The sequence below is a fragment of the Pteronotus mesoamericanus genome, unplaced genomic scaffold, assembly GCF_021234165.1.
Source record: "Pteronotus mesoamericanus isolate MK-2021 breed Mesoamerican mustached bat unplaced genomic scaffold, CSHL_Meso_final contig_58, whole genome shotgun sequence".
Taxonomy (NCBI): domain Eukaryota; kingdom Metazoa; phylum Chordata; class Mammalia; order Chiroptera; family Mormoopidae; genus Pteronotus; species Pteronotus mesoamericanus.
The window spans coordinates 3,450,834-3,462,927 of NW_026555205.1; the positions used below are offsets into that span (position 1 = coordinate 3,450,834).

The 12,094-nt window shown below is 38.1% G+C and overlaps 1 protein-coding gene across 1 annotated transcript in view; it reads left to right on the top strand.

The window, feature by feature from the left end:
• Window positions 1-12,094, top strand: part of LHFPL1 (LHFPL tetraspan subfamily member 1) — a 78,339-nt gene that overhangs the window by 8,047 nt on the left and 58,198 nt on the right. The window contains exon 2 of the mRNA XM_054580414.1: window positions 9,449-9,547. Coding sequence (XP_054436389.1) covers window positions 9,449-9,547 — 99 coding nt within the window. The remainder of the gene's footprint in view (window positions 1-9,448; window positions 9,548-12,094) is intronic.

Consider the following 12,094-nt stretch of genomic DNA (forward strand, 5'->3'; position numbering starts at 1 on the left):
AGACTCTTTTTATTACTGTGGCCTTTGAATATACTTTGATGTCAGGTATTCTAATCCCTCCTACTTTGTTCTTCTTTCTGAAAACTGTTACAGCTACTCAGGGTCATTAATGGTTCCATATAAATTTTTGAATTGTTTGTTGTATATCTGTGAAATATGCCCTTGATATTTTAATAGGGATTGCATTGAATCTATACATTGCTTTGGGTAGTATGGACATTTTGAAGATGTTAATTCTTCCAATCCATGAACACGGTATATGCTTCCATTTATTTGTGTCTTCCTTCATTTCTTTCTTCAGTGTTGTGTAACTTTCTGAGTACAGATCTCTTACCTCGTTGGTTAAGTTTATTCTTAGATACTATATTTTTCTTGTTGCTATAGAAAATGGGATTTTTTCCTTATTTCTCATTCTGATATTTCATTATTGGTGCACAAAAATGCCTTTGATTTCAGAATATTGACTTTGTATCCTGCTGTTTTGCCAAATTCACTTATTAGGATGAGTAGTTTTTTGGTGGAGTCTATAGGGTTTTCTATGTATACTCTGATGTCATCTACAAACAATGACATTTTTACTTCCTCCTTTCCAATTTGGATGTCTTTTATTTCTTTTTCTTGTCTGACCACTGTGGCTAGGACTTCCAATACTACGTTGAATAGACATGGCGAAAGTGGATATCCTTGTCTTGTTCCTGATCTTAGTGTGAAAGCTTTTAGTTTTTGCCCATTGAGTATGAGGTTGGCTGTAGGATTTTAATATATGGCCTTTATTATGTTGAGTTATGCTCCCTTTACTTCTACTCTGCTGAGTGTTTTTACCATAAATGAGTGTTGTACATATCAAATGCTTTTCCCACATCTATTAATAGGACCATGTGACTTTTGTCTTTCCTTTTGTTTATGTGATGTATTACATTTATTGATTTGTGTATATTGAACCATCCTTGCATCACTGGGATGAAACACACTTGATCGTGGTGCATGATCCTTTCAAGGTATTGTTGGATGCAGTTTGCCAATATTTTGTTGAGGATTTTAGTATCTATGTTCATAAGCAATATTGGCCTGTAGTTTTCTTTCTTTGTATGTTCTTTATCTGGTTTTGGGATTGGGATGATGCTGGCCTCAAAAAAGAGTTTGGGAGACTTCCTTCTTCTTGGATTTTTTCCAATAGTCTGAGAAGGAGAGGGATTAGCTCTTCCTTAAATGTTTTGTAAAACTCTCCTGTGAAACTGTCCAGTCCATAGCTTTTGTGTGCTGGGAGTTTTTTTATTACTTCTTCAATTTCACCAACTGTTACTGGTTTGTTCAGGCTTTCTGTTTCTTCTTCATTCAGTGTTGGAAGGTTATATTTTTCTAGAAATTTGTCAATGTCATTGAGGTTTTCAAATTTGTTGGCATATAATTTTTCATAGTAATTTCTTACAATCTTTTGTATTGCTGTGGTATCAGTGGTTATTTCTCCTCTTCAATTTCTCATATTATTTATTTGGGTCCTTTCCCTTTTTTTTTTTTTTTTTGATGTGTCTACTTAAAGGCTTGTCAATTTTGTTTATCTTTTCAGAGAATCATCTGCTGGATTGGTTGATCCTTTGAATTGTTCTTTTAGTTTCTATGTCATTCATTTCTGCCCTGATCTTGTTTATTTTCTTCCTTTTACTTGCTCTGGGCTTTGTTTGTTGTTCTTTCTCCAGTTCTTGAAGCCATTTGGTTAGGTCATTTTTTTTAATGTTTCCATCTTCTGTAGGTAGGGCTGCTTTGCAATGAACTTCCCTCTCAGGACTGCCTTTGTTGTGTCCTATAGGTTTGGACTCTTGTATATTCATTTTCATTTGTTCCCAAAAACTTTTTCAGTTCCTCTTTGATCTCATTATTGACCCATTCATTGTTCAATACCATGCCATTCAGTTTTCATGAGTTTGAATGTTTTTGAGATTTTTCCTTGAGGTTGGTTTCTAGTTTCAAGCCTTTGTGGTTCCAGATAATACTTGTTATGATATAGATTTTGTTGAAATATTTGAGGCTTGTTTATGTGTTCTTTCATGTGGTCCATCTTTGAAACTGGTTATATGTATAGCCAGTTAAGTCCATTCAATTTAAGGCATTGCTCAGGTCCCCAATATCCTTGTTGATATTTTCTTTGGAAGATCTATCCGTTGTTAACTGTGGGATGTTAAAATCCCTTACTTTCAGTGTGTTGCTCTCTCTATTTTTCTTGAAGTCCTCTGAGATTTTCCTTATATATTTGGGTGCTCCTATGTTGGGTCCATATAGGTTTACAATATTTATGTTTTCTCGATGGATTCTTCTTCTGAGTATTATTAAGCATCCTTCTGTGTATTTTTTATGTCCTTTCTTTTGAAATCTATTTTGTCATATAAGTATGGTTATGCTGGGGTGTTTTTTTTTTTTTCCTGTACATTTACTTGGAATATTTTTTCCATCCCTTTGCTTTCAGTCTGTGTAGGTTCTTTGTTCTGTGGTGGGTTTTTGTAGGCAGCATATGTGCAGGTCGTGTTTTCTTATCTATTCAGCTACCCTATGTCTTTTGACTGGATATTTTAATCCATTTATCTTTACAGTTATTATTGATAGCAACTTCTTCATTTTTCGCTTTGTACTGTGGGTACAGTAGTCTTGGTGGCAGGCCTTTGCTTTTCATTACTTGAAATATTTCTTGCTGTTCTCTTCTGGCTTGTAGTGTTTCTTTGGGAAGTCAGCTGCTAGCCTTATCAGGGCTCCCTTGTATGTTACTGCCTGTTTTTCACTTGCTGCCTTTAAGATTCTCTATTTGGATATTTGCCATTTTAATTTTGATGCGTCTTGGAGTGGGCTTCTTTGAGTTCCTCTTTAATTGGGCTCTCTGTGCTTCCTGGACTTGTGTGACTTTTTCTCTCCTCAAATTAGGGAAATTTTCCATCGTTTCTTTTTCAGAGGTTTTCTATCCCTTCCTTCTCTTCTTCTCCTTCTGGTATCCCTTTTATACAGATATTATTATGTTTGAGGTTGTTCTGCATTTCCCTAAAAAGCTCATCATCTTTGTGTTTATCTTTTTTCATTTTCTACCCTTTCTGTGAGTGTTTTTCTACCTTGTCCTCCAGCTCATTGATTTGATTCTCTGCTTCATCTAGTTAGCTTTTGATTCCTTCTATTGTGTTCTAGTATTCAGAAATGGTATTCTTCATTTCCTCTTGCCACTTGTTGATAGTTTATAGGTATTTTTTTCATGCTGATATAGTTTGCAGTAAGTTCCTCATAGTTTCCCTGTAGTATTTTTTTTTTTTTTGTCGTCCTCCCTGAGCTCAGTGAGCTCATTGAGCTTCCTTATATCCATTGTTTTGAGCTCAATATCTGATAATTTACTTGCCTGTATTTCACTTAGTTCTTTTCCTGGGGATTTTTCCTTTCGTTTCTATTGGGGGTTGCTTCGTTTTCCCATTTTTTTGTGAGACTCTCCTTCTTTGCTTCTGCTTCTTAAATTGATCTGTCTTGACTTCCTGACTTTGCGGTGTGTACTTCTATGGGAGGCAATCTGTGAGATTCAGTGGTTCAGATTCCCTGATCTACTGAACTTGATGCTCTTTGGATGACTTTTATTCCATTTATGTTGGCTCTCTGGAAGTAATTGAGTTTTGATTCTTGTTTCGTCATCCTTTGGTGGGTCCTTCCCTCCAGCTCTTTGACTGAGGGTCATTCTTCCCACTGTGACTTGGGTGTTGTTGTGCAGGTGCTGCGAGAAGAAAACCACAACTCCCATGAAACAAACCCAGATCTGCAAAAATAACTCCCCCTTATAATGCCATTATCAACTGCAAATTAACCAATATTAATGAGGCTGTAAAGGGGTTAAGACTAATATAAGAAAGGAGAGAAATAAACTATTAGTGTAGAATCTAATTACTTAATATGCACAAATTGATGAAACCAAAATGAACATTAAAATGATATGTAGTAAAGAAAATACTGCAAATCATGGAGAAGACCACAGTGGATTTCTTCTTGGTAGCCTCTAGTATTTGCTCATTTTTTCTTTCAGGATCTGCCTCTGGTGATGTCAAATGCTAACCCTGTCTGATCTTAGGCAGTGTGTTTGAGACTTCCTGGAATCTACTGTCTGTGGCTGTCTCCTTCAGTTGTTAATCTAGTCTGTCTGTCCTCAGTAGTCAGGCTTGTGCACTATGGGGTGGGGCAGAGTCTGTCCTGGTGGGGCTATTGTTTCCTCTCTGGCTGATGCCTCTAAGGGGTGTGGTCTGCGTGAACAAGATGGCTGCTTCATTATGGGAGATGAGTACTCACCTGTGTCCTGCCAGCTCTTCCCTCAGTTTTCTCCCCAAAATCTCTGTTCCCAGTCTCTCCTTGGACATCTCTAGATCACTCAGCCCCATCCTTTGCTGGAGCCGAGGGTACATGGCAGTCAGGTTGTGCTAAAGGTGATTCTTCAGCCTGTCTGAGGTTAGAAGGCTTCTCTCTTGCTATTATTCAGTTGCTTGTTCTGGGTAATTTCACCACAATGTAGTTGCATTTCCAGGTTGTTCCTGGGAGGAGGTCAGTGTGACTTCTATTCACTCCTCTGCCATCTTGCCTCTCTCCTGTTCTCTTAGGAATTTTTCTCTTAAGCCATAATGTTGTGCTGTCTCTCAGGATCTAATGCCTGTAATAATCCTACTGCCTGCAAGAGAAATTGTTGCCTGAATGGGGTCATTTCTGGCTATCTGTCTCTGGAAGTACAAAAAATATATATTTTTATTATTCAAATACATTTGTCTCCATTTTCCCACAACCACTTTCCCCTTCCTCCCTCCCACCTCTTTCCCTCAATCTTTTCCCACTTTGGCTTTGTCCATGGATCCTTTGACGTGTTCCTTTGACTTGACCTTTCCCTCCCCTTCTCTTTCCCTGTTATCCTCCTCCCTTCTTCCCTCTTGATTCTGTTGGTTTCTTTTTTCTTTCGGTGGTGCTGGTTATATTTTCCTTGCTTGTTTATCTTGTTGATTAGGTTCCACTTTTAGATGATATCATATGGTATTTGTCTTTTGCCCCCTGGCTTATTTCACTTAGCATAATGTTCTCTAGTTCCATTCATGCTTTTGCAAAGGGTAGTAGCCCTTTCTTTCTTTCTGCTGCATAGTATTCCATTGTGTAAATGTACCATAGTTTTTTATCCACTCATTTATTGATAGGTACTTAGGTTGCTTTTAGCACTTGGCTATTGTAAATTGTGCTCCTATGAACATTGGAGTGCAAAGGTTCTTTTGAATTGGTGTTTTGGGATTCTTAGGATATAATCTCAGAAGTTGAAACACTGGGTCAAAAGGCAGTTCCATTTTTAGTATTTTGAGGAAATTCTACAGTGTTTTCCACAGTGGCTACACCAGTTTACATTCCCACCAACAGTGTACAAGTGTTCTCTTCTCTCTACAGCTTCGCCAGCACCCATTGTTTGTTGATCTGTTTATGATGGCCATTCTGACTGGTGTGAAGTGGTATCTCATTGTTGTTTTAATTTGCATTTCTCTGATAGCTAGTGATGCTGAACATCCTTTCATATGTCTCTGGGCCCTCTCCATCTCGAAGTACATAACTTCTAAGTGTTGATGATCTTTGTGATTAGTGAGGAAAATGTTTTCAGTGAGTATGTGACCTTGGGTAAATCACTTTCCCTCTCTGGGTCTCAAAATTCATATCTTTAATGGGAAGGGATTACCATAGTTAATTTTCAAAGGCCTCTCCCACTCTCAAGTTCTATGGTTGTATCAGACATTTTGGATGATTTTCCATCTCTGTCATGGATATCCCTTAAGAAGTCTTCCCACTTGGTAGTGCAAGTGAAAGAAGCTGTTTGTAAGGTAGGCAGAGTGCATGGTAAAACAGTGGCATTTATTGAGCACTTATATACCAGGTACCAAGGATACATAGTTGAGGATAAATATTGTCATTCCCTTCAAGAACCATACACTGCACTGATGAATGCAGATAATAAATAGTTGTGAAGGATATATATCACAGGATATTTTAATCACAGCCGTAAGCAATGGTTGCTATAGGAAGAGAGAGAGAGAATGTGTAACTTTGCTTGGGGGTTGGAAATAGTAAGGAAAAGTTTCTTTGAGGAGGTATTCCCTGACCTGAGTTCCTTGGCATGATAACGTCTGAAAAGCAAGGGGAATGAAGAATGGGGAAGGTTCCTCTTGCCATGTCAAGACAGGCATTTGGCCAGCACTACTTCCTCCTTGAGGAGTCAGAAGTTCATGCCAGTCCCAGACATCTGAATGCGGCGGTTGGAAAGCTGATCTGTTATTTTATAAACTTGGGTGCTTTTCTTCTTAGTCTGTGTGAGAAAGTTCACTTTTTATTAACTCCTCCATCAAAGGTCATTTACTGGAAACAGGAAAAGGCTTAGGTTTCATCTCCAATCCTGTCCTTAACCCATTGTGCAAACTCTGAGCTCATACACTCTGGCTCATACTTCTTCATATTATAGGATTTCAGTTTGCCTGTGGTAAAAAGCAAACAAACAAACAAACAAACAAAAAAACAAACAGGAGTGTTGTTCCATTGTCACTGGATGAATTCCAGACCTTAGAAAATTCTTTGGATGACCAGTTCCTTTTCCTTTAAGATGATGAGACAGATAAGAATGCATCCTACTGAAAATTTCTAATCTTAACTGATTTTTTTTTTTTTAGTTTCTAAACCCTCTCTCTCTGTCAGAATGTTCTCTCCATTTTTCTATTTAAATGTTTCTTGCTATTTCTTAAAGTTTGTCTTTTTCTCTGGCCTCATTGAGTATGAAAAGTTGGTTGCCATGTTGCATAAATGCTTAGAGAGTACATTGGGATTTTCTTCCAAAAAGGGTCCATATGAAGGCAAAATGGGCTTATTAGCTTTTCAGAGTGCATATAGAACTTTCTTCATTGAGGAAAAATAAATAAATGTGAGGTCAACAATCCCTGGAGTGGTCTGCCTTTCACTGTCCTGCTGAGCCCCAAAGCTCCAAAACCTATAAATATGCCATTCATTCATTACTGATCAAACATCTGCTCTCTAGAGGTTCTGTGTTATGTGTTAGTTTCTGCATCCACATTTGTGGCAGGTGACCACCCAATGACCTTTGGTGTAGGACTCAAGTATAGTGTTCTTGTAATTAGGCTCTCTTTGTTGTAATTAGGAGACTCACTTGAGATGTTTCAGTGAAAAGGGAGTTTATTATTACATAAGGAAAGTGGAACACAAAATCCCTTTGGAAGCACTGAATTCTCTCTAGCTCTTTTAGGGGCAGTATGGAGTTTTTCTTTTTCTTTTTTATTGTTGTTCAATTACAGTTGTGTCTATTTTTCCCCCATTGCTCTCCCATGCCCTACCACCTCCCACCTGCCACATTTAATCCTCCCCCTGTTGTCTTTGTCCATGTGTCCTTTAAACATGTTCCTTGATGACCCTTCCCCTTCATTTCCCTGTTATCGCCTCCGCTCCTCCCCTCTGGTTACTGTTAGTTTGTTCTTTATGTCCATGTCTCTGGTTCTATTTTGCTCACTTGTTTGTTTGTAGATTAGGTCCCACTTATGGGTGAGATCATATGGTATTTGTCTTTCACCACCTGGCCTATTTCACTTAGCAAAATACTCTCTAGTTCCATCCATGTTCTCATGAAGTGTAGGTGTCCCTTCTTTCTGCTGCATAGTATTTCATTGTATAAATATGCCACAGTTTTTTTGATCCATCCATTTACTGATGGGCACTTAGGCTGTTTCCAGCACTTTGTTATTTAGGGTGCATAGATTCTTTTGAATTGATGTTTCAGGATTCTTAGCGTATAACCCAAACATTGGAATTGCCAGGTCAAAAGGCAGTTCCATTTTTAGTTTTTTGAGGAAATTCCAGTTTTCCACAGTGGCTGCACCAGTCTGCATTCCCACCAACAGTGTACTAGGGTTCCCTTTTCTCCACAGACTTGCCAACCCTTGTTGTTTGTTGATTTGTTTATGATGACCATTCTGACCGGTGTGAAGAGGTATCTCGTTGTGGTTTTAATTTGCATCTCTCTGATGGCTAGTGATGCTGAGCATCCTTTAATATGTCTCTGGGCCCTCTGAATGTCCTCATTGGAGAAGTGTCTGTTCAGGTCCTTTGCCCATTTTTTAATTGGGTTCTTTGTCTTCCCGTTGTGGATTTGTGTTAATTCTTTATGTATTTTGGAGATTACACCCTTGTCTGAGGTATCATTGGCAAATATATTTTCCCATACAGTCAGTTCCCTTTTCATTTGCTGATTTTTTTTTAGCCATGCAGAGTTTTTCTTCATGGTATATCTGCCTCATGATACTGTATTCTCTCCCTCTACCAGTTTTCTCAGCTTACCCAAAAGTTATGTCTACTCATAACTGTCAAGCTTCACTTCAGCATGAGACAGACTTGATTCTACCTTCTGGTATTTTTTTTCTCAACTTCTTTTCTATCTGCTAACTAACTCAGCATATCATTTTTTTCTTGATTAAAACTTTCAGAAACAAGAATCTGGCCCAGATCATGTCTTCAAGCCAGGTTATGATGTCACTCATTACTTACCAGCCAATAAATTTTATTTCTTTGTGTCAGATGACAATGTTAGGTCCAATTCACTGTCACCAAATGCGTGGTGTGGGGAGGTCAGATGTTATAAAATGTAAACCTAGGCAGTAGAAGGAGTTGCAGATGAGAACAGTTTTCCTTAGAAGGCAGTGTTGGCAATTTGAATATTTGTATTTATGTTTGGATGGGTAAGGTTATCACTAAGATCCCACAAAGTTTCCCTGTAGTGACTAAATGATCTAAACAAAATGGAGATGAAGGCAAGGGGAACAGTGGAATTTTCTGGAAGATAAAGAGAGGAGACATGTTTAGCATGGATTTGGAATAATTTCTTAGAAGAAGTGTTTCTGGAAGAGGGAGTGTCATGCCCTGTTCACTAGAAGCCTATGCAACATGTATGCTTTCTGCAGATCTCAGTCTGGCAGCTGACTCCAAGTTACAGAAATCATGACCTACTTTAAACTACTAGGGACCTACTTGACTCTTAGAAAAGGCTGAATTTTTAGGAAACAGTTGTAGTCTCTATATTGTGATTATTTTAAAATCAGACCAAGATAGAAGAGAAGTCTGACTGGAGAGGCCACCTTAAGTTTGTCATTGTCAATAACATTTCAGCTATAAAAATTACATTGCCCTGACTCAATTTCTAATACTTTTCTTCATGAGTCATCTCCTCTGCTACTTACAACAACTCACCACCTATGACATGGCAAACAAATCTTATTGAGTTGGTAGTGTTATAGACATTTAGGGGGAAAAGGGGAGAGGTAAACTAAGTAGAGGGGACAGAATTTGAGCTGAGCTAATCCAGAGGGAATGCTGGGGTGACAGAAAACCTATTATATTTTTCTACCTATGTGTATGTTTTTCTTTCCAGGGCTGCTGATAAGCTCAGGCTGTGCGTTATACCCCTTAGGATGGAATAGCCCAGAGATAATGCAAACATGTGGGAATATCTCCAATCAATTTCAGTTAGGTAAGGTGACCAGCAGGACGGCAGTGTCAGTTCATCTATTTTTCAAATTAGTTTACTTCTTAAATGAGCTTCTGCTTGCTAGTGGTGCTTTTCCTGAGTCTCTTTCACTGTGTTAGCTTATAAGAAGTAGTGGCTTCGCCAGATTCATCTGGCCTTACTAACTCACAAGGGGTGGACATAAATTCACTTCCTTAAATATTTCTCTCCACACACTTGATGTATTTTTACCCAGAGTCCTGTGACCAGTTTCTGTCAACCGTATATACAGAGGGATTTCAAATGCTTGTGGAAAAATGATCTGTCATCCTCTGAATAAATCTTAGATCCTATTAGCATTTTCTTCTAGGCAATATTTTCCAAATATAAATCAACAGTATCCCTTCCTACTCTCCACTGAGGATATAAAAAAGGGTAATTTGGTTTGCATCATCCGTTAGGAACTTAGGTTAAGTATTGGCAATTTTTACTGGCATGTTAATGGCGGGACCTCTTAAATATTAGGAGTGACAGAAGTAGCTCTGGACTATTCAATGATTGCCAATTCTCACTGAGAATGGCTGAAATTCAGTATTGTGAACTGGGAATAGATTAGACTATAACTGGAAGACTTCAGAATATTTCCCCAAGATACAATGATAGAACAGAGTAAGAAGGGAAATGTCTAATCTTCCTTGAGTATTCTCAATTGTAGGAGAGAACTTTTGAACAATGAGGCCACCCATCTCCTATAGCTTAAACCCAATTATTTCCCTTTCTCTCTGTTGCCTCAGATTGTTTTTTTCTCTCATCTGACCAATTTTGGGAGGAAAGAGTTGTACACTGTACAAATATAACATAAGGGAAGGGCTATAAATAAGATAGGACAAGTGTGTAAGCCAGATACTGGTTCTGCTATCTGGAGTAGATGAAGATAAAGCACATTTAGCACATTTCTCCTACTTGGTTGTTAGACCTATAATTTTACTTAAAAAAACAAAAAAACTTTATTTATGTATTTTTCAAATATATATTTATTGTTTTAATTTTGGTTTATTTATTTTTTTAAATACATTTGTCTCTGCCTTTCCACACCACTTTCTCCTGCCCCACTAACCCATCTCCCTCCCTCAATCATTCCCCACTTTGGTTTTGTCGAGTCCACACTATATGTTCCTTGACTTGCCCCTTCCCTTCCTTTTCCACCACCCACCCCTCCTTCCTTCCCTCTTGCCTCTGTTGGTTTCTTTTTTTCTTTCAGTATTACTGGTATTTTCCTTGCATCTTTGATTTGTTGGTTAGGTTCCATTTATAGGTGAGATCATATAGTATTTGTCTTTAGCCCCCTGGCTTATTTTGCTTAGGATAATGTTCTCTAGTTCCATCCATGCTGTGCAAAGTGTAGTACTTTTTTTCTTTCTGTTGTGTAGTATTCCATTGTGTAAATGTGCCATAATTTTTTGATCCAATCATCTAGTGATGGGCGTTTAGGTTGCTTCCAACACTTGGTTATTGTAAATTGTGCTGCTATGAACATTGGGGTACATAGGTTCTTTTGAATGGGCATTTTGGGATTCTTAGGGTGTAGTCCAAGCAGGGGAACCACTGGATCAAAAGGCAGTTCTCTTTTCAGCTTTTAGAGGAAATTCCACACTGCTTTTCACAATGGCTGCACCAGACTGCATTCCCACCAGCAGTGTACTAGTGTTCCCTTTTCTCCACAGCCTCGCCAGCACCTGTTATTTGATGATCTGTTTATGATGGCCATTCTGACCAGTGTGAAATGGTATCTCATTGTAGTTTTAATTTGCATTTCTCTAATGGCTAGCGATGCTGAGCATCCTTTCAAATGCCTCTGTATGCTCTGTATCTCTTTCTTGGAAAAATGTTCGCCCAAGTCTTTTGCCCATTTTTTTTTTTGGATTATTTGACTTCTTGGAGTGGAGTTGTGTAGTTCTTTTTACATTTTGGAGATCAAACCTCTATCTGATGTATCATTAGCAAACATATTTTCCCATACGGTTGGCTCCCTTTTCATTATGTTGATGCTTTCTTTAGCCGTGCAGGAGCTTTTTATTTTGATGAAGTCCTACTTGTTTATTCTTTCCTTTATGTCCATTACTTTAGGAGACATATTGGTGAAAAAATTGCTGCATGGGATATCTCAGAGTTTCCTGTCAATGTTCTCCACAAGGACTTTTATGGTGTTGTGACTTATATTTAAGTCTTTTATCCATCTCAAGTTTATTTTGTATATGGTGTCAGTTGGTAGTCTAATTACATTTTTTTTGCCTGTAGCTATCCAGTTCACCCAACACCATTTGTTGAAGAGGTTATTTTTTACTCCACTTTATGCTTCTGCCCCCGTTGTCAAATATCATTTGCCCATATATACCTGGGCTTATTTCTGGGCTTTCTATTCTGTTCCACTGGTCTATGGGTCTGTTCTTGTGCCAGTATCAGATAATTTTGAGTATAGTGGCTTTGTAATATAGTTTGATGTCTGGTATTGTGATCTCTCCTACTTTTTTTTTCTTTCTCAAAATTGCTGCGGCTATTTGGGGTCCTTTA